This window comes from Phocoena phocoena, chromosome 12 (genome assembly GCF_963924675.1).
Source record: "Phocoena phocoena chromosome 12, mPhoPho1.1, whole genome shotgun sequence".
Taxonomy (NCBI): domain Eukaryota; kingdom Metazoa; phylum Chordata; class Mammalia; order Artiodactyla; family Phocoenidae; genus Phocoena; species Phocoena phocoena.
In genome coordinates, this window is record NC_089230.1 from 68,698,459 (window position 1) to 68,721,201 (window position 22,743).

Consider the following 22,743-nt stretch of genomic DNA (forward strand, 5'->3'; position numbering starts at 1 on the left):
GATAAATTAGGAGTATGGGATTAACATATACACACTACTGTATATAAAATAAACAATAAGGAATTACCATATAGCTCAGGGAACTGTATTCAATATCTTGTAATAAACTATAATGGAAAATAATCTGAAAAAATATATATATATAACTGAATCACTTTGCTGTATACCTGAAACTAACACAATATTGTAAATCAACTATACTTCAACTTAAAAAAAGTACTTCATGCATGTAAATACGTACATAGTAGTTTTCATGTTATCATTTGTCAAAATGGGCTAACAACCCCCCCTGTCCTGCTTATCCCATTGACTGCTATGAGAAGAACGTGCTGGAAAAGGCAGTGTAAAGTACTGTATAAATGTTCTGACTTCCAGCCCCTAGGCAATCGATTAGTATGGACCGCAGTAGTCCTGCAGAATCAGGAAGCTAAGCACTAGGAGAGTGTAGTCCATTATGCAGTTGTAGACAAATCACTACTTTTATCATTAGGAAATCCCAGACCAGTCAATGTAGACAAATCCACCTAAGGCCTGCTTGACAATAGCACTTTTTAATTTACTGAAAACGGCTTTCCAGGTACTTAATTTTAAAGCCACCAATATAAGTTGGTGATTAATAATTTAAGGATGCTACATTAAAGTGGATAGATTTTTGGGGGGCAGTCTTTATGGCTTGGGTTTTCTTCCATTTTAATTCAGTAGATGTTGACATTTGTTGGCCCTGAGCACTGCGGTACAGAATGCTTTTCTGCATTTTGACCTAAAAGAGATGAGTTCCAAGCACTCCTGGGCTTGGGTATAAACATAAGGGGACTCCCCATCCCTGAGGCAAGGAATCTGACCTCTAAAGACATATTTTTCTTTCACAAATGGCAAATATAAGATAGTCCTTTCTGAATTATTTTATATAGGCTTCCCAGAATTTAAGTTTTATCCTATTGAATCTGAGAAACACTGCTTTTTTTCCTACAAAGCTATTGCAGTTCACAAAATAATAATCTTTAGACTAGATTACTAGACATACTGGATTACTAGACACACCTCTCCACAACGGAAACCATCTAAGAACATGTCCCTTTACTGTTTTTTAACTGCAACAAATACTAAAATAGTTAAATGTCTGATGTAAACGTGAGTAAATCCAGATACAGAAGCATGTTTAGACTTCCAAGAAATCTTTTTCCCTCCTAGTCAGTTTTGACCCCTCTCACTGTTATCTCTCCTCCATCAGACTTGGAACCTCAACGTAGCCTGGAATGTGCTTTTGCATATTTTGGTTTTCCATCAAAATGCTCACAGCTCACTAGTCCGCTGCACATAACCGGGGATCGATAAGTGGTTTTTGAGTGGATTTATTGAGTCTTTAGAACAAGGTCTTTTGTAGTGCCATTTCAGATGAAGACTTCTAATCAAGAGTTGCTTGGCTCTCCTGAGTAATAAGACTGGAAGGTATTTTCTTTCTTTCTGGCAGAATAAAATCTGCCTGTCCCGGTGAGAGCTTTGGAAACGTATAATTGATGTATTTTTGAAACGCTACCCTGGTTTCCTGTAACTCCTCCTCCAGGAAATCTTTCCAATTTGTCATGATTTCCAGTTGCTTCGCCATAGACAGCAGCTTCCCCTGAGTGCTAAGTAGTTTGTCCATCACATTTCCAAGCATGGCCTGATGTGTTTTCTCTGCTTCTTGAAGCACTTTCTGAATCTCTTCTTGCTTCTGTTTCTGAGCCATGCAATAGTAGACGTTCATTTCATGTTCTTTTTCCTTTATCAGTTGGCTCACACTGTTCTTTTGATCCTTCGTAACTGTGACACCAGCTCTCCGAAGTTCCTCCATGGCCTTTCTACAGAGAGGAACAAGGGTTGGATATTAATAGTTAGATGGATTAGCCACCAAGAAAAAAAGAGTTTGTCTTTCACCGCAGATGTAGGAGAAATGCTTTCATGGTTTACATGAGTCACCAGTCTGAGACAGGCTGGTGGAGATGAGCTTTGATTAGATGTTAACAATAAAAAAATATTTTTCAGAGCAGGGAAGGTGCACATTGATTTCCCCACTGTGGGCTAGGGCGAGGCCACTAGTCTAGCGTCTAACGCTAACTTTAGGGACTCGAGTCCACTGTAGTCAGAAAAATATGAATGCAGAGTTCTAAAAAAAAATGAAGAAATAGGCTCAGATTTCCAAACCCCTAGAGAAAGTATTTCTATATATCAACCCAGCTACTCACCTATAGCCAGAGGGGAGGAAACTGTCTCACAGGGTGAGTTTAGCCCTATTCTTGATTCTATCTGAGCAATACTCTAAGACAGAAGTCTCAAACTTTTTGGTCTCAAGATCACTTTTCACTCTTAAAATGACCAAGAAACTCAAAGAACTTTTGTTCATATGGGGTTATATCTAGTGACCCTAACAGTTTTAAAAGTTAAATGTCAGACATTTAACAAACATTTATAAATTCATGTGAAGTATCGATAAATCCATTAAACATTAACATAAAACACTTACCTCGTAGGAAAAATATTTTTGCTAAATCAAAAAACTTTTGGTGAGGGCTTCCCTGGTGGCGCAGTGGTTGAGAATCTGCCTGCTAATGCAGGAGAGATGGGTTCGAGCCCTGGTCTGGGAAGATCCCACATGCCGCGGAGCAACTAAGCCCGTGAGCCACAACTACTGAGCCTGTGCGTCTGGAGCCTGTGCTCCGCAACCAGAGAGGCCACGACAGTGAGAGGCCCGCGCACCGCGATGAAGAGTGGCCCCCGCTTGCCACAACTAGAGAAAGCCCTTGCACAGAAACGAAGACCCAACCCAGCCAAAGATAAAAATAAATAAATAATAAAAATTAAAAAAATAAAAAACTTTTGGTGAGAAAAGCGGCATCATTTTACATTTGTGGCAAAACTCTTTACTGTCTGGCTTAATAGAAAAAAAAAGCTAGATTTTCGTTTCATTTCAATCTGTTGAGATATCACACATAAAACCCTGGAAAACACCACTACATACTCATGAGATAGAGTGAAAAGGCAAATCACATCTTAGTATTATTAAGAAAACAGCTTCGACCTTGGGGACCTGCTGAAAGGGTCTGGGACCATACTTTGAGAAACATTGCTGAATGAATTCATAGGCCTCTGGTTATAATGTATACAATTATATAGAATTTATAGCAGCCAACTATAAACGCAACAGTAACTCAATGGTTAATATATTAACTCAAGGGTTACTCAAACAAGTCTACGAGGCAGTTCAGTCTATGAGGCCCATTTTATAGATGAGGAACTGTGGCTCAGAGAGGTCAAGCAACTTGCTCAATCTCACTTAATTAGAAAGAGTGGCAAAACAAGTGCTACAACCCAGGCAGTCTGGGTTCAGGGCAAATCTCTTAGCCACTGAGATACACTTCTGGTGGATATCTCCTCCTGACACCTAGTTGGAATAGAACCTCTAAAGATTTGAGGATTAAAAAACCTACAAATGTTGAATTCGAGTATTTATGGTTTTTAATAAAAACCCTCCCCTCTCTGCCTCCTAGTCTAATACAGTCCTTCCAAGACTTACCCCAGCTTCTACCCTCCAAGGTGCAGTTTTCTCATTGTCTCTGATTCTTTCAACTTGACTTTCAAACCTGACAGATTTTCCCAATCTGGAGGTAAACATCATTTGTCCTGAGCCTCTCCAGCTGCTATGCTAGTTTTCTCATTCCCTCTCCCACCAACTAGGCTATATCCGTTATTAATAAAAAGGGTCACCACTTATTGAGTACTTACTGTGTCCCAGGGACTGTGATAAGCAGTTTACATGCACTGTATCTCATTTAATTTTCACCCACTGAAGCCGGTTCTATTTGTATTTATTACCTCTTATTATTCCCGTGTAACAGGTGAAGAAAGTGAGGCTTGGGGAGACAGTTATTGTTCAATGTCACACAATGGAGCAAATCGGAGAGTTCCTGCCCTTCAGTAGAAAACACTGCCTGCTTCAATAGCATAAGAGATCACTGTACATTTCTTATCAGGAGGGCAACACACTGAAAATAACATTTTAGAATTGTTATTCTGATAATATCAGGTAAACTGAATCCGAGTTGGGTGAAGTAGAGAGACCAATTTGTACTATTTTGTAACATTCTGAGTGTACAATGATCTAAATTAATGATGAAAGAGAAAGGGATAGGAAGAAGGAGAGAAAGGGGGAAATCCAAGAAATATTACAAAGTCACAAGTGCCAGAATCCGTTATTGCTAGGATTTAGGGGCTACAGAAAGAAGAGGAATCAAAACCAAGTTCCTGATTCTCAGCCCAGGTCACAGGACAATAGAGGCATAGATAGTGTTCAGAAGGTGCGTCTACACAACCTTAGGATTCAGGCTGATGATTTATAACTTTAGGATGTTGGTGAGATTGTGGAGATGATGATCAGAGCCCATGGGGCTTAGATCAGAAGGCACTGGAAGGCATTTCCTTGAGCCGGCCCCAATTCCCCAAGGAGGAAGTTACACCCCTTCTCCAGAACCACGGCTCCATCACAAGCAGGTGTGAGCTTCCTACTAGGTCAACCTGGTTTTCTCTGGACCCACACAGAGGAGGTGTCCATCTAAGGGGCTGACTAAAAAGCTCCACCAGAGCTGATCTCAGGTACATCTGCTCAAAGTGTACCTTAGATGACACCAGCTCCCACCCTCCATGACAGCCCCCTTTAAACTCCTTACTACCGAAATCTGTTCTCGCTTAAAGGGATCTGATATTTTTTTAAATGTCCTTTCCAACTTTCGCCAGTTATTTTCCCAGTGTCGGTACAGCAAAAACCAACACTTCATTTCTCCATAGGCAATTCCTAAGTTACGCAGGGATCTGTTTCCAAAATTCATTTGTGCATCCAATGTTTGGAGAAACACTGAACGTAGCAGATCATTTGCCAGGTGAGCCCACAATGAGCTATTTCACTTGAACTACAGGGCTCTTAGCACTATTTTAATTAGCCATAACCAGTGTGCTTATAAGGAAAATATATTCTGATGTTCCACCCGAGATGCTGGGAACCTACTGCACCTGGTCTGCGGGAGGATTAGTGCTACCCAAGCTGGGGCGGTAGACATCAGACGGGGCGGGGAGGAGAGGAGGCATCTCCAGAGTCCAACCTTCAGCAGCGCGTTTGTATCTCTGGGGTATTAATGCTCCCAACTTCCCGTAGCTCCGCCTCATTAAACTCCCCACCTTCCCCTCCATGTGTTTGCTCATGCTGTCCCCACTCTTTTCAGTCCTTCACAAATGGGACCTCCTCCCTTCTCTCTAGGGCCCAAACCAAGACTAACTTCCTCCAAGAAACCCATCTCACCACACAGCCCACACACTCTTTGCTTGATCTTTCCAGGACCGAGAACTCCTCCAGCACCCATGTGTTCTTTGCACAAGTCCCTCTAGCCTTGCTCAAAGGGGACAGCTGTGCTTTAGTTACTTCACATAATATTGAGGCAAGAGCCTTATTCCTCAGTGCCCGAGCTCAGAACCACAGCCCCAGAAGGCACTTGAGGAACCCTGGTGAAGCGAGCAGGGTGGCATAAGGGAAGGTCACAAGCTTCGGTATCATACACACCAGGGTTTGTATCTTCTCCAGGTGACCTTGGGCAGTTGCTTAGTCCCTCTCTAAGACTCAGTATGTTCATCCGAAGATACGAAAGATGACTGAATCCCCCAGGAAGGGATATGAGGATTCAATGAGAAGCATACAAAGGGCCCTTGCATGTTCTAGTGTGGAATAAAGGGCAGCTGTCACCAGGAATTACAGCCATCACCACACACATTCCTGAGCAGCCACTTCAGTCATGCCTTTGCCTTGGGCAAGTAAATACTTAGAACCTTTCCGAGCAAGATGTTCATTTCTTTTTTCTTTTTTTTACCTTTAAGAGAAAGAGTACAGCGTCTCCTAGATAATCTGTTTAGAACTCAATCACCTCAACCCACAAAGAAAGTTTTGAGCATTTAACAAATTTGTCACAATATGTAAGTATTCTGAAGTCTTGAGTGAAAGTCTATAGCCAAGTAAGAGATCCACAGTGGAATTCTCAACAGTGGCCCTTCTCCATATATTAATTTCTGCAAATGCTCTAAAGAACACTGGAATCTAGCAATGTCTCGAAATAAGACCTGGTGTGCTGCAAAGTGGGTTCAGCTGACTGGAACAAGCTTGAACCTTTGATAACTATTTAAAGAACACCCACCATGCGCTAGGTTCTCCACCAGGCACTTGGAACATATCAATAACAAAATGGACATTCTAGATGGATATACTTAAATAACAGGCATGGCAGTTCCCTAATCTTAGTCAACTGGCTTAATGAAAGGTGGCTGTTGAACCTAACAGAGGAAAGGGCCAAAGGGGGACAAAAGCGAAAGAGGGAAGGAGGAAGCAGGAGGCTGCCGGTGTGTGTGAAGAGAGGACCCAGAGGCTTCTTCAGGATGGACAGAGCTCCTGCAGATGGAGGGTGGGAAGCAGAGGGAGAGGAGAGCCACCTTCCACTGCTTTGGACCACAACTCACACAGGAGCTACCGCCTTCTCTAACTTTCTCCTGAAATCCTCTTTCCTCTTCCTCCTCTGCCTCACAGTGACTTACAGCCTGCGTAAGAAGGGGGGACCACCGAAGAAGCCGCGGCTGCAGGCTTCATTCCTATTTATCTGCACCCCCTACAGAATTTTACCTTTGGCCCTATTCTAAACAGTTCTAACAAGGACAATTTTACCCATTAATTATATACAAATAGATTTGTTAACTCAAGTAGCAAAGCAAGAGACAAGTCCTAGCCCAGGAGGTGGAGTACAAAGGTTTCAGTTTTGGTCCTGCTGCTTCAGCTACATGAGCTTGGTCAGGTCTCTGAACACCTGGAAACCGAGGTTCTCTCTTGGCCACTAGGGCTCCGGACTGCTGTCCTGTTCAAACTGGCCAATTCCATCAAATGTTCATTACATATTATAAAATGGTTCCTTTGGTATTTTTCACACATATATATATGATCCAATTTACGTAAAAATTATTTCAGATTATGCACATATATAAGGCTGTAAATACATCAAAAGGGCACAGAAGGATACAGACCCCGTTCTTTAAAATGATTGTCTCTGGGAGACAGGGACGGGGTAGGAAGCAGTGAGTTGGGACTTCGCAATTTTTGCTCTCTATATTTCCATAAGATCAACTTCGTTTACAGCATTATGACTTGTGTAATAAGAAAAAGACCAAAAGTAACCCATCCACAGTAGCGTATGGTATGGGCTAGAGAATGTGAAGACTGACTTATATGTGTCTGTGGAAAAGTATTTCTTGATTCCTCTCTGTCCCTAAAACTGGAGATATAGAATGAAAAACACAATTTTTAGAACAGTAGTTATCTCGCAAGAGGGGGGAAAGGAAGGAAGTGTAGTTGAGGAAGAACATGGGACTTTTTAATCCCTTCAGATGGCTGGTAGGCCCTTGAGTATTCGTGTTATTTTTCTTTAAACCACACACACACACACGTGCGCACACACACACACACACACACACACACACACACATTCTACAATACACTATATATTGTTCTCTATGTTTGATATATTCCATAATAAAAATGTAAGAACAGGGCTTCCTTGGTGGTGCAGTGGTTAAGAATCCGCCTGCCAATGCAGGGGACACGGGTTCGATCTCTGGCCCGCGAAGATCCCACATGACGCAGAGCAACTGAGCCCGTGTGCCACAACTACTGAGCCTGCGCTCTAGAGCCTGCAAACCACAACTACTGAAGCCCATGCGCCTAGAGCTTGTGCTCCACAAGAGAAGCCACTGCAATGAGAAGCCCACGTGCCACATTAAAGAGTAGCCCCTGCTCACCACAATCAGAGAAAGCCCGCGCACAGCAACAGAGACCCAATGCAGCCAAAAATAAAAATAAAAAATAAGTAAATCTTAAAAAAATGTAAAAACACAAAAGCTGGGAAATATCCACCTATGTGCTTCAACCTTATCCCTTTCTCCAAGTTGATTCTGACAGAGTAAGACACTGATTTGCAGAGATGCCCCCTGGAGTACCTTCTCTGGGCCTGGATCTCCTCCTGGGCTATGTGCCTCTCCTGGGCCCGGGCTTCTTCCACGGCCTGGACTTTCTCCTGGTGGCACTCCATCATGATCCTCTGGATCCTGTGGACCATGCGTTGCTCGGCAGCCAGGCATTCTCGCTGTAGTTCTGCCTCCACGTTTTGATGCAACTCGATCTTGGTCTTAGATACCATTTCCTTAAGCAACAGAAAAACTAGGTTTAGGTGTTACAGCTTTGATGTTTAAAAACGTTATTCAAATCATAATTCATCTGCCTGATGGAATGTACGCCAGTTAAGCCTAATGATTTAAAAGAAGAGTGTATTTAAAAATGAAGCAGACTCACAGATATAGATTTAACTAATGTTTACCAGTGGGGAGAGGGAAGGGGGAGGGGCAATACAGGGGGTAGGGAAAAAAAGGGGATTATGGGGTTGTATGAAATCATGTGTGTGAAACTTCTGAATATTGTAAAGCACCATAGAATTTAGTCTTTCATTCAATAAAAAAATATTTTTTTAAAAAAAGTAAAGGAATACAGAAAAAAATGGAAAAAGAAAAAAAACTGGAATGGCATATCCATACCATGGAATATCACATGGCTATTAAAAGGAAAAAATAAAGAAGAGTGTATACTATATGGAAAAGTTTCATTTATAATGATGTTAAGTAAAATCAGAAATGCAAAAGCTAGCATAAAATACGTATATAGATAATATTGTAAAGGAATTGCAAAAAGAAGAGTAATTGGGTCACAGGTATTTTTTCTTGATTGTCCAAATATTCTATAGTGTCCTATTACCTTTATCCATGATTAGAAATACAGAACATGATACTGCTTTAGGAAGTCAGTCCTGGAAAATGGCAGAAATAATGACTATGAGAGTCTGCTGGGTAGGAGGACACCTGAGGCCCGGGCAGCAAGCACTGCACACAAACGCAGTCACAGGAAGCTGCCTGCCAGTCCCCACTGTCGTTCTGGAGCATTCCAGCTCGTTCGAGCTGAGGGGCTCTTCCTCGTTGACAAAGGGGATGGGAGCAAGGGCTCCACTGCGCCAAGGTAGAAGGACCTGTGGAGGCTTCAGCCAAGTAAAAAGAGGAGGCACTTGCCAAACCAGGACCTGAGGGAAACAGGCTCCCAAGGAAAACCCTGTATCGCTGGAAATGTCCACCGACAGCACGGTGTGACAGGCACAGTGCTAGGCCCGATGCTACAGACAGAAGGAGGCTGGAATCCGCCTCGGGACTTGCTGCCTAGCAGAGGAGACCCAGACCCCATCCTGCAACCAGTGGTTTAACAGAAACACATGCCAGAAAGGAGGGGCAATTAATTCCATCCAGGGGTTTCAAAACTTTCATTTAAAGGTCAGTTTGTATCTGTTTCAGGGATAAGAGAGAACATAAAGAAATAAAGGTGCTCAATATTCTGTGATAACCTAAATGGGAAAAGGATTTGATAAAGTACAGAAACATGTATATGTATAACTGAATCACTTTGTTGTACACCTGAAACTAACACGACATTGTAAATCAACTCTGCTCCAATATTAAACAAAAATTAAAAAAAAAAAAAAGAATAGGGGCTTCCCTGGTGGCGCAGTGGTTGAGAGTCCGCCTGCCGATGCAGGGGACGCGGGTTCGTGCCCCGGTCCGGGAGGATCCCACGTGCCGCGGAGCAGCTGGGCCCGTGAGCCATGGCCGCTGAGCCTGCGCATCCGGAGCCTGTGCTCCGCAACGGGAGAGGCCACAGCAGTGAGAGGCCCGCGTACCGCAAAAAAAAAAGAATAAAAACAAAAGAAAATAAGTTATTTCACAGAGTGAGTCAGTGGAACAAAAGCAGGATTCTCGCCCACCAGCTTCTCGCTTCATTGCTGGCTGTGATGCTGGGGTCTTTCCAGAGATTCATCAGTTTATTTTCCTTCCAGAAACGCCGTCCAGGCTTATAAGACAGTGAGGTTCCTCCCTCCCTCCTCCTCCCTATCTCCCAGAGACAATCACTGAGCAGGGAATGGAAGGTTCTGCTACAGGTAATAAGCCTGAGTCTCTATGTTGTAGTCAGAGGCCGTTGTTTAACGTCTTAGGGGATATTTTAACTTCTTAGGGATTATTTCTGGGTTTTCAAGTACATTTTCAGTAACTGAGATTGCTGAATGGTTGAACCTTAGATAGATGTATTATCATAATACATTTCTATTTGAATCACAGAATTTAAAAATGACACACCAGCCCTTTATTTTGACTGGGTTCTGAACAAGGATTCAGAGAATTAAACCCTGTCCCTCTTTTATGTAATGGTTTAGTAAAACCAAAATCATTTTACTGCCTCATACAGCATGTCCAATACCTATTTAAAGCTACGAAAAAATAATTCAATGACCTACTGTTTGGTGGTGTTCTTACTCAATGGAAAGCCTTCCAGTTAAATTACTTTTACTGAAATGCACTTTGAGTGAATCCGCCTCTACCTGGAGATAAGAGACAGCCTCATAAAATCCATTCTCTTTACTGTGCAGATGTTTGACAGACCTTCCTTTATTACACAATGCCTCCCCCATGAGAAGTTTCTCTCAGGTATCACATGGAGGAAGATCTGGGCCATCTGAGTACCGGATTTGTTTTTACCTCATGGACATGGTGATTCATAGCACTTTCCTCTGTGCATTGACTGTCAGAAAGCTCAAGGGCCAGCTATGGTAACTGCACAGGACCTTGTGGCATACAGACATTTCTAAGTTTTGGATTCACACCTGACTTCATTCTATTTCCTACTCTCATTTTCCCTTAGCTTCCATTTTATTATTTACTTTTTAATATTATTGTATTTGAATAAGATAATATTAGCACCGTTTCAAAATCCTATCTGTCCATTGGCCAAGACCTGGAAATTTTATTTAACAGCAAACATCTGACACCCAAATTCTTAACATCACAGAAGAGCAATACCTGGTGATTTCTACGTCCCAGAATGTAATGCTGTTTGGTTCTAGAAGAACTTGGTTTTCTGCTCTCTATACGGGTAATCTCAAACTTTAATATGAGAGAATATGTGTGACTTTATATGTGCTTATATCAAACTTTAATATACGTGAGAATCACACGGGCTGCTGGTTAAATATGCTGCCAATGACTCTGTAGGTCAGGTGGAGCCCAGGAATCTGCAGGTAAGTAGGCTCTAAGGAGGTGGTTCAGAGACACCCCCTGAGGAGCAATAGCGATGTCTGTCTGGGGACCCTACAGCTGAAACAACCCTCCACATCCCTCTTAGACAAATCACTCATTCATCATCATAATAAAAAAAAAGTCCCTGAGACTTTTTTAGAATAATTTGGGAAGGTCAACCTCCCTCTTTAAACTTTCTTAGGACTTCTTCTATTTTAACACTAAGTGCATCAACTCAACCCAAAGACTATATGGGGTACCATCAAATTACCTAGAGCAAGACTAGGAGGCAAGCTCCTTGCAACAGGCATCACATCTAAGCTACCCTTGCCTCATCACACCCTAATGCCAGGAGTGATATTTAAAATGTGGATCCTCTGGCTGCAGCACAGGACAGGGTCCTAGAGGCCCACACCCATGGAAACGGTTGCCCCTTCAAATTGCTGGGCTGCGGGAGGTCCAGGGTAGTGAAGGTGTTAGGGGTCCGGGGAGTGGTGATTTATCAATTGATAGAGGAGTATTTCACTATTCAAGAACCAGTGTGGCCGTTCCAGTCCCAGCTAGCTGAGCAGCAGGCCTATCTGGACATGCTGTAAACGCTCCTCCCGTTTCAAAGTGAAATCAGGGATGGCCGAGGGAGCCAAGCAGGGAGGATCAACCGTCCCTTAGGATCCCTGGGGTGGGGGTCCCTTTCCTGCCAGAAAGTTTTCTGAGGACAGTCTATTTAATCTCACCTGGTACAGAGCTGATACATGGCAGGTGCTCACGGCTGAAACGAGAGACAAAAGGGCCCATGGTCCCTGAACTGTTTATTCGTTATGTTCTTATTGAATTAGGCCAAACCTGGGTCCACACTTCTGCCACTTTCCCTCCAGCCTCTGCCCAGGAATCATCACACCTGCATCGTGCCCTGTCCTGTCCCTCCTGTGACCCACGTGTGAAAATAGTTCTGTTTTTTCCTTTGAGCAGAGTTTGGGACTGAACTGTGTAAGGAACCCCTGGGTCTCTCTGCCTGGACAGTTTACTGACTACCCAGAGTCGTGTACTGGAACAAGTTACAGGCTGGAAAGAGTTCCCCTCATTGTGTGACCTCTGGTCCTGCAGGAAATACCTGAGAAACAGAGGTCCCTCTTGGCATCGCGGTAAATGCAAACTTAGGAAAAAGGATGCAATCAGAGAGCTCAGGAGAAGGGAGAGAAGCGCCTGCTTCCTCTCTTCAGCCCGTTTTCACATTTACAAAGTCAAGGCACCGTGCTGGCACCGGGACAAGGGTGGTAGCGAGGCAGACACACCTTTATGAAGGCTGCAGGCAGATGGCGATCAGATATTCAACAAGTAATCAATCCTCCAATCTACTTACTATGCCAGTGCTAGGTGGTGATGCTGTTAAAGAGGGCGGGGTGACAAGGACAGTGTATGGCTAGCAGGACAGAGCTGATCAGGTAAGGTCTCCCTTGACCAGTGATGCCTGATGTCTGATGAAGTGCAGGAAGAACATTCTGGCAAAGTTCCCAAGGTGGGAAGGAGTGTGGTGCATACAGGTTTGAGGGTCCAGAAGAAGGGGACTGAGAGGAGGAAAGAGAGCCAGTGGCAAGGGATGTAGGGTCCAGCAGGCAGGGGTGCCTCCTTCATACCTTAACCCCATAAAGGTTTGGGTTCATTATATCAAAGGCCATTCATTATACTTCATTATGTCAAAGGGATTCTCTTGCACCCATGCATCACTGTTGCCACGGAGTCCAGCATACCTTGTGTGAAAATCCTGGGCCTCCCAACCAACCTCCATGGAACACGCCAGAGCTTTTTACTAAAGTACCGCTAAAAAGACAACAAACAAGCCACTATAAAAACCTGTAAATCTTTTTGATGTTCCTCTTTCAGAATCTGGATTTTCATTTTGTGCTTGTCATTTGCTTCTTCAAGGGCTTTCTTCACTGCTTCTCTTTGGCGTTCATCTGCCTTTGAAAGAGTTCATTTATTAATATGTATCAGGTTTTCATGTTTAATGAAAACTAGCAACCACCCTGGGGCCCCTGACTACTGGCTCTGTTCCCATCTCAAACCTCCCATAGCAATCTAGACCTCAGCCAGAGATGCCCTAACACGGCCCAAACCGTGGCTAAAATCACTGTTTCAGGAATTGCTAAGGAGAGCTTTACTGCAGGCTGCTGGGTTGTCTTTTTTCTTTGGCACTTTATTTCTTGCTTGATTGACTATCAAAGTCATGTATGCTCATCGCAGAAAATCTGGAAAATACAGAGAAGTGGAAAAATGCACAAAGCCTGAAATTACTGAGAAGGGAGGCTGAGTACCATCCCAGATCCCCTGCATCAGGGTCTTCAGGAAGAGGTTTCATTATTTTATTTCAAGAGAATGCCCAGAACATTAGTCACATTTAAATTGTATATTGTTATATTTAAATTGTACATTATTCACAAAAGCATTCTCTTGTGTTAGGGTAGTTAATGACTCACAATCAATTTAAATTTTATTATTATTGATAAGGATATATGTCTAGTAAGATTTTTATTTCTATTACCCTTTGCACTGAAGCATTTTGTACTTTCGAAGTACTTTAATACCAAGCTTTTGCTGGGACTAATGCTGGGCAATTCCAACACTCTTTGCTATGATGTTTACTTTATAGAGAAACCGAGAAATAATGTTCTAGCACTGTGGGTTGTCCCGCTCTCAAGGAGCACTAATTTTCTTTAGGAAGTCACGTATGGCATTTTCTCTCTAACTGGAAGAAGTGGGAGCTGGAGAATTGAGATTCTGCATCGCTGAAGTGTCTGGGATCTGGCCATGAGCCCCAAGACCCTCAAATTGCCTCCATGGCCCTCGGCAGTCGCATGGACAAGGTGTCAAGGACTTTGGAGCGAAGGGGAGCTGGGAGAGGGGGTGAAAAGGAGAGTCAGCTATGACGCAGCATTTGGAAAAAACAGGCACTTAGGGGCATTACACACTACACAAACGAATGGTCTACTATATATTAAGCAATAATAAACAACTACAACAAGAATGTCTTTTTTTTTTTTTTAACATCTTTATTGGGGTATAATTGCTTTACAATGGTGTGTTAGTTTCTGCTTCATAACAAAGTGAATCAGCTATACATATACATATGCCCCCATGTGTCTTCCCTCTTGCGTCTCCCTCCCTCCCACTCTCCCCATCCCACCCCTCCAGGCTGTCCCAAAGCCCCGAGCTAAAATCCCTGTGCCTTGCGGCTGCTTCCCCCTAACTATCCACCTTACTACGTTTGTTAGTGTGTATATGTCCATGACTCTCTCTCGCCGTCAAAACTCACCCTTCCCCCTCCCCATATCCTCAAGTCCGTTCTCCAGTAGGTCTGCGCCTCTATTCCTGTCTTATCCCTAGGTTCTTCATGACATTTTTTTCCCTTAAATTCCATATATATGTGTTAGCATACGGTATTTGTCTTTTTCTTTCTGACTTACTTCACTCTGTATGACAGACTCTAGGTCTATCCATCTCATTACAAATAGCTCAATTTCATTTCTTTTTAAGGCTGAGTAATATTCCATTGTGTATATGTGCCACATCTTCTTTATCCATTCGTCCGATGATGGGTGCTTAGGTTCTTTCCATCTCCGGGCTATTGTAAATAGAGCTGCAATGAACATTTTGGTACATGACTCTTTTTGAATTTTGGTTTTCTCAGGGTATATGCCCAGTAGTGGGATTGCTGGGTCATATGGTAATTCTATTTGTAGTTTTTTAAGGAACCTCCATACTGTTCTCCATAGTGGCTGAACCAATTCACATTCCCACCAGCAGTGCAAGAGTGTCCCCTTTTCTCCACACCCTGTCCAGCATTTACTGTTTCTAGATTTTTTGATGATGGCCATTCTGACTGGTGTGAGATGATATCTCATTGTAGTTTTTTTTTTTTTTTTTTTTTTTTTTGCGGTACGCGGGCCTCTCACCATCGCGGCCCCTCCCGCTGCGGAGCACAGGCTCCGGACGCACAGGCCCAGCGGCCATGGCTCACGGGCCCAGCCGCTCTGCGGCATGTGGGATCCTCGCGGACCGGGGCACGAACCCGTGTCCCCCGCATCTGCAGGCGGACCCTCAACCACTGCACCACCAGGGAAGCCCTCATTGTAGTTTTGATTTGCATTTCTCTAATGATTAATGATGTTGAGCATTCTTTCATGTGTTTGTTGGCATTCTTTATATCTTCTTTGGAGAAATGTCTGTTTATGTCTTCTGCCCATTTTTGGATGGGGTTGTTTGTTTTTTTGTTATTGAGCTGCATGAGCTGCTTGTATATTTTGGAGATTAATCCTTTGTCAGCTGCTTCATTAAAGATGATACAAATAGATGGAGAGATATACCATGTTCTTGGATGGGAAGAATCAACATTGTGAAAATGACTCTACTACCCAAAGCAATCTACAGATTCAATGCAATCCCTATCAAACTACCACTGGCATTTTTCACAGAACTAGAACAAAAAATTTCGCAATTTGTATGGAAACACAAAAGACCCCGAATAGCCAAAGCAATCTTGAGAACGAAAAAAGGAGCTGGAGGAATCAGGCTCCCTGACTTCAGACTATACTACAAAGCAACAGTAATCAAGACAGTATGGTACTGGCACAAAAACAGAAAGATAGATCAGTGGAACAGGATAGAAAGCCCAGAGATAAACCCACGCACATATGGACACCTTATCTTTGATAAAGGAGGCAGGAATGTACAGTGGAGAAAGGACAGCCTCTTCAATAAATGGTGCTGGGAAAACTGGACAGGTACCTGTAAAAGTATGAGATTAGATCACTCCCTAACACCATACACAAAAATAAGCTCAAAATGGATTAAAGACCTAAATGTAAGGCCAGAAACTATCAAACTCTTAGAGGAAAACATAGGAAGAACACTCTATGACATAAATCACAGCAAGATCCTTTCTGACCCACCTCCTAGAGTAATGGAAATAAAAACAAAAATAAACAAATGGGACCTAATGAAACTTCAAAGCTTTTGCACAGCAAAGGAAACCATAATCAAGACAAGACAACCCTCAGAATGGGAGAAAACATTTGCAAAAGAATGTTTTTTTAAAAAGGTTTTAATCCCATGAGAATAAAGGGAGCAGGCAGGAGTCATCCACACAGAGGGGCAATTTAGACAGAAGGAAGTGCCTGATGATTTCTACTTCTTACTTAGCACCTACTGTGTGCCGGGCACGTTATTTCATTGAACTCTCTCAATAATCCTACAGAGTATTACTGTTCCTCTTTTACATTTGAAGACGCCAAGACTACGGAATTGAAGAACTTGCTACCCTGGTCCCACAGACACCAGCATTCAAGTCGGTTCTGCCTGACTCCACTCTTTCATACAAATCCAAAACGTGAAAGAACCACAAAGATGCATTCAGGTTGATTTCCAACTTCCTTTACCTTAGCCCATATGTCAGCTTCTGCTTTTGCAATACGTTCTTTGAGTACAGCTTCTTGAAACTGCTCTCCTTTATTCAGAATATCTGTCCCAATATCTGTGTGTTTGAAGAGAAAAAAGAAATCACAAATATCCACAGACTGTTTCTTGGCTTTCCTTTTCACTGTTATCGAGTTATTTATTAGAGTTATCTAAGAAATATATCCTTTCAGGAAATGTCAGTCTTTAAAGATACCCATGAAAGGGGTAAGTTCTTCCCTAACTGATTAAGAGGGAACTCACAGCACTGTGTATTAGATCCAGTCCACAGGGAGGCAACTGGGGAAGTAAAATAAAAAGTAAAAAAAAAAAGTAAAATAAAACTACACACCAAAGAAAAAAAGTACATGTAAGGTTTGCACCTGAATTAACAGTATTGATCCAACACCAATTTCCTGGTTTTGACAGTGTAGCAGCATTATGTAAGGCATCAATGAGAGAAGCTGGATGGGAACTCTCTGTTCTATTTTTAAAACTTATCAGTCTTCAACTATTTCCAAATAAAAAACTATTAAAATATATAAAAAATATTTTAAAACTTAAAAGAAAACCCCACAAGCTGAGGGCCGCTTCTGAAGGTTCTAATTTACTGGGCTTGTGTTGGATTAGTATTGTAATAGGGAAGAACAAATCTGACTCCATATTAGATCTGTTTCTTTTACTTTAACCTTTGTATTCTATTGTTTTGCTTAGAGTTAAGAATGTTGCCTATAGCCTGAAATTTACAGGATAGCCCATTCTCAAGGTTCTGACCTTTAAAGGTGTTAACACTTCCCCATTCATATAGAGATAAAAAGTTGCAAAACAGAGAATAAAATTTGTCTTGCTGGAGGTTACAGTAACATCATGACCTGACCTACCCAGACAGCTGCAAGAACAAAGGATTCCTGCACCAAGAAGTCTGCAACAACCAACCACCCTCCGCCCCTTTTAATATAAAAGAAGCCTGATTTCTGAATGGGGTACCATGGTTCTCTAGGACATTAGTCTGCAATCTTCTGGGTCTGCTGGCTTTCCAAATAAAGTCCTTATTCCTTGCCCTGAGTCTCCTGATTTACTGGCCTGTTGTATGGTGAGCAGAACAGGTTTGGACTCGGTAACAGTATTTTTTTTTAATGGGTAAATTTGCTTTATCAGATAAATTCACAGTTAATGCAGAATTTCACTTTCTTAATTTATATTAAAGATTAAAGATAATGTATCTTTATTATACATTCTAAGATTTCAATTATTTTAAAACCCACTAATTCATTTAATATTGCAATTTGCATGGCAATAAACAATGAGTTCTAACTTTCTTAAAGGTGTCTATAGCAATTTAAAATACCATGAGTCTTCTTTTCAGTTTGTAGCACCTGACTTAAGACCTTTATAAAAACAGATTTTAAATTCATTTAATGTACTCATTAAGATTCATTGTCACTGTTTCTCTTGTAAGGAAAACAAATTTCAATTGCTATTTCCCAGACTATATTGAGCAATGGTGTATATTATTTTCAAATGGTTAGAATTTTACTCACATAAATTTATAGCCAGAAAAAGAACTCAGCCTCTCTCAATGCCTATCCACTCAAAACAATAATGAAAATAATGTATAAAATGGATTTGAGGGTCTGACCTCCTTTTTAACACTATCAAACACATTCCAAGTATTCCTAGAAAATATTTTAAAATATATGCAAATATTCTACCATATGACAAACCATCATTTCTTTAACCATTTCCCAATTGTTCATCTTTATCATTTGTAATTTTTTTACATCATGAGTAGCACTTTGAAGAACACCCTCAACCACAGTTTTAAGCCAGACATTATATCTTTAGGATAATGTCAAGAAGTGGGTCATGGGCTTCCCTGGTGGCGCAGTGATTGGGAGTCCGCCTGCTGATGCAGGGGATGTGGGTTCGTGCCCCAGTCCGGGAGGATCCCACATGCAGTGCCCATGAGCCATGGCCGCTGAGCCTGCACGTCCGGAGCCTGTGCTCCGCAACGGGAGAGGCCACAACAGTGAGAGGCCCGCATACCGCAAAAAAAAAAAAAAAAAGAAAACTTCAGTACCAAATGACCAAAATTTTTTATTTGACTAAATTCTATTTCATGCACAAGCATGACACCCTCTCCTGTTTATTAGACTTTGGAAATAAAAAAAAAAAAAAACCAGCCTTGTACAGAACAGTGAAAATGCCAGGGGTGAGGGTAGGCTACAGTTTTACTGTAGGATAAATATATATATATATATATATATATAATATATATACAAATATATATATATTTTAAAGACCTCTTTCCCTTTGGCCATATCAACAATCAGTTCAGATCATTAAATACAGACAAATTTTCAAAATCACTTCTTCACTTCTCCACGATCTTCAATGCTATCATCATCCACTTCTGGCCATTTTTCCTGAATGACATCACTTATGTCATCTGTAAAGTCTCCCTGAATGCTGATTTCATCCTCCCCTATTACTGAGGCACCCAGGAGAATTTCTGAGCAAAAATACTTTGTGCTTCTTCAAGATCGATTTCAAAAGTTGCAAGGCCACACACTCTTGTTACATATTTCTTCTTTGCTCTGGGAATTTTGGCTATCTAACCTTCTGTAGTACAGTCTTCTTTTTTTGTTTTGTTTGACCCCTTCCACCTCTCTTTTGTTTCTTCTCTTCCTCTTCCCCTGCTGTTCCTTGACCCTCACTTCTTGTTCCAGCTCCTTCGGGTGAATTTTCTATAGTAAGTTTTGCAAACTCATTTGAAAAATTCTTCTCTAACCATTGTCGACATTTAGCAACATCAGACATATATTCACAGTACTCTGTTGGTAATGAACAGACTCCGCAGTAAAGGATTCGAAGTGGGTAATCTGCATCTAACTTGGTATTGCTCCTCGGGTCTCCTTTGCAATCATGCCCACCGGATTCAGAAATGTCAGCAGCCATTTCAAAACCGGGTGGTCGCACAGTCTCCGCCATCTCCGCGCTCGCCACCACCGCCAGCTGAACTGACACATGAGACTCGTCTTCCCCGGCCAGAGCCGCCCAAGAGCTCGGTAACAGTATTAAATCCAATGAGGCTGTGTTTGGATTTAAAAGTTCTGTAGGACACTGCCAGGGTTGAGAACTACCCTATGCAATACTCATTAGCATTTATACAGACATTTCAATATGCTTTAATTTATTCACTTAATGTTTGGATTCAGATATCCTAGGAGGCATAAGGAATCAACCAATAAAAGCATATTAAGAATAGATATCCACTGCTCTGGGTGTAAAAGGTCAAATCATTATAGAGATAATAATTAATAAGTCATACTAAACAGTTACTAAAAGTTAAAATCAGTTATCAGTTTTGGTATTGATATTTTTAGAGGATGATCCCAATTTGATCTCCCGCTACATTTTAGCTTTTTCAAAACACCGTCTATTTTCTAGCTTCTTACATGTTCAAAGATCAGGAGTGAAATTTAATCACCACTGATTTAACATATTAAGGAAGAGAGGATATGAGAAGTATTTTGAGAGTTCTTAGGAAAACACTTTTAAGGCTTAAAGTCAGACTGAAAAATCTGACGGAGATGAGAAGGAAACCTGTAATTACAACTTGATTTGCTTACTAGAAGTGATATGGGGGGAGGGATAAATTGGGAATTTGGGATTAACAGATACACACTACTATATATAAAATAGATAAACAAGGACCTACTGTATAGCACAAGGAATTATATTCAATATCTTGTAATAACCTATGATGGAAAACAATCTGAAAAAGAACATATATTTATATAAAAGAATATATATTTTATATAAAATACATTTATATAAATTTTTATATATATATATAAAATGAATCACTTTGCTATATACCTGAAACATGGTAAATCAACTATATTTCAATAAAAATTTTTTAAAAATACAAAAGGATTTAAAAGAGGAAGAAAAATAAGTGTATATATAGTACATATTCTGTTACCCAGATCTACCTACTTTTATGTCACCAGCTACTAATATAGTTTTACCATATGCTAACGCATATCTATGGAATCTAAAAAAAAATGGTTCTGATGCACCTAGTGTCAGGACAGGAATAAAGACGCAGACATAGAGAATGGACTTGAGGGCGGGGGCGGGGAGGGGGAAGGGTAAGCTGGGACGAGGTGAGAGAGTGGGATGGACGGATATATACTACCAAATGTAAAATAGATAACTAGTGGGAAGCAGCCGCATAGCACAGGGAGGTCAGCTCGGTGCTTTGTGACCACCTAGAGGGGTGGGATAGGGAGGGTGGGAGGGAGACGCAAGAGGGAGGGGATATGGGGATATAAGTATACGTACAGCTGATTCACTTTGTTATACAGCAGGAACTAACACACCATTGTGAAGCATTATACTCCGATAAAGATGTATTAAAAAAAAGAATATAGTTTCTTTCACCCATGTATTAAGGTATTACTTAGAGATATTTCCTCTCCTATGTGTATGGAAGGTGCCCAATTATGAGGAAGGGCAAAAAGAACTATTATGTGCCAGGCTTTAGAATAGGTACAAATATTTCATTAAAGCCTCAAGACAAATCTGCAAGATAAGTATTAACATACCTATTTACATATAAGGAGACAGACTGAGAGACTAAGCATACTGTCAAGGCACACAACTGGGAAATGGAGAACTGGATTTCAACCCACATTCTTCTCATGCCAAAGACACACCCCTGCAGGACAAGCAACTTTGATCAGGAGGGCTGATCAAAGTCTACACATCAGGAAGAATGTCATATAATGCTATGAAACATGAGAACAAAGAAAAACAGCAAAGTCACTTACCCAGTATATCTTTGTGAGTGTAAAAGCGTGTCTTAAATGGCTTGTACTCATGGATCCGTTTGAAGATTTCCCCATAGGGGGCTGGTGGAATTATCTTATTACATACAGCACAGCAAACGAAGTTTGTGTAATTCGGATTTCTGATCATAATTAAATTTGTCTTTTACTACGTACAGTCAAAACACTCTCAGGATCAGAAAAAGTAATTTTAAGAGAAGCTAGATGTTTGAGAAAGCTGGAGGAGGTTCAAGGTTTGAAGATAATGCTAGAGGCTTGCAAGGATTAAATGATTTGCCATGATTAGGTAGTGGTTATGTGCCTAATGGTAAAGAATGGTAATGAAAGCCTCTGCCATATAAGGTCTGGGCACTGGATTTGGGAAGATTTAAGCAGTTGCTCCCTCCTAGACTCTAGATTAAACTGTTAACTTACTTAGCAACTGTTGCTAGGTAAGACAAGCTTTGCTCATAAAAGCGACTAGAAATAATGACTAAAGGGAACATGGTACAGCTGTTCATTTCCCAGATACCTTCTGTATTAGTTTCCTTCTGGGGGTGTAACAAATTACCACGTATTTAGTAGCTTAAAACCACACAAATTTATTCTCTTGCACTTCCGGAGGTCAGAAGTCCAAAATGAGTCTTATGGGGCTAAAATTAAGATGTTAGCAGCACTGGTCCTTCTGGAGGCTTTAGGGGAGCATCTGTTTTCTTGCCTTTTCCAGCTTCCAGAGGTCACCCACGTTCCTTGGCCCATGGACTCACATCAATATAGCCTTTTCTTCTTCCTCTGATCATCTGCCTCTCTCTTATAGGGACTTCTGTGATTCTATCAAGCCCACCCAGATAATAAAGGATAATTTCCCCATCTCAAAATCCTGAACTTAAATCACATTTGTCAAGACCCTTCTGCCATATAATGGAACATATTCACAGGTTCTAGGGATTAGGATCCAAACATCTCTGGGGTGGCTGGGGGAAAAGGAGTATTATTCAGCCTGCTATACTTTCTATTAAATGGTTTGCTTTAAAGAATTGACTTTTGGGGCTTCCCTGGTGGCGCAGTGGTTGAGAGTCTACCTGCCAATTCAGGGGACACAGGTTCGTGCCCCGGTCCGGGAAGATCCCACATGCCGCAGAGCGGCTGGGCCCGTGAGCCATGGCTGCTGAGCCTGCGCGTCCGGAGCCTGTGCCCCGCAGCAGGAGAGGCCCGCGTACCAAAAAAAAACCAAAAGAAG

General features: G+C 41.6%; 1 protein-coding gene and 1 pseudogene across 1 annotated transcript; both read right to left on the reverse strand.

Annotated features, from left to right (window-relative positions):
- Positions 1-1,336: 1,336 nt before the first annotated feature.
- On the reverse strand, positions 1,337-21,893 carry C12H6orf163 (chromosome 12 C6orf163 homolog). The gene is made up of 5 exons (XM_065889175.1): positions 21,507-21,893; positions 16,653-16,747; positions 13,072-13,179; positions 8,056-8,258; positions 1,337-1,841 (listed from the first exon to the last, which is right to left on the reverse strand). Exons 1-5 carry the CDS (start codon positions 21,652-21,654, stop codon positions 1,406-1,408), a joined length of 990 nt encoding a protein of 329 aa, XP_065745247.1. The 5' UTR covers positions 21,655-21,893; the 3' UTR covers positions 1,337-1,405.
- Positions 19,035-19,626, reverse strand: LOC136132277 (density-regulated protein pseudogene; annotated as a pseudogene).
- Positions 21,894-22,743: the final 850 nt, after the last annotated feature.

Excerpts from the sequence above, each read along its gene's own strand:
- C12H6orf163 (XM_065889175.1), bottom strand. The coding sequence starts at position 21,654 with ATGATCAGAAATCCGAATTACACAAACTTCGTTTGCTGTGCTGTATGT. Across the intron at positions 16,748-21,506 it reads CACTCACAAAGATATACTGG|ATATTGGGACAGATATTCTG; the intron begins GTAAGTGACTTT and ends TCAAACACACAG. Across the intron at positions 8,259-13,071 it reads AACATCAAAAAGATTTACAG|GAAATGGTATCTAAGACCAA; the intron begins GTTTTTATAGTG and ends CTGTTGCTTAAG.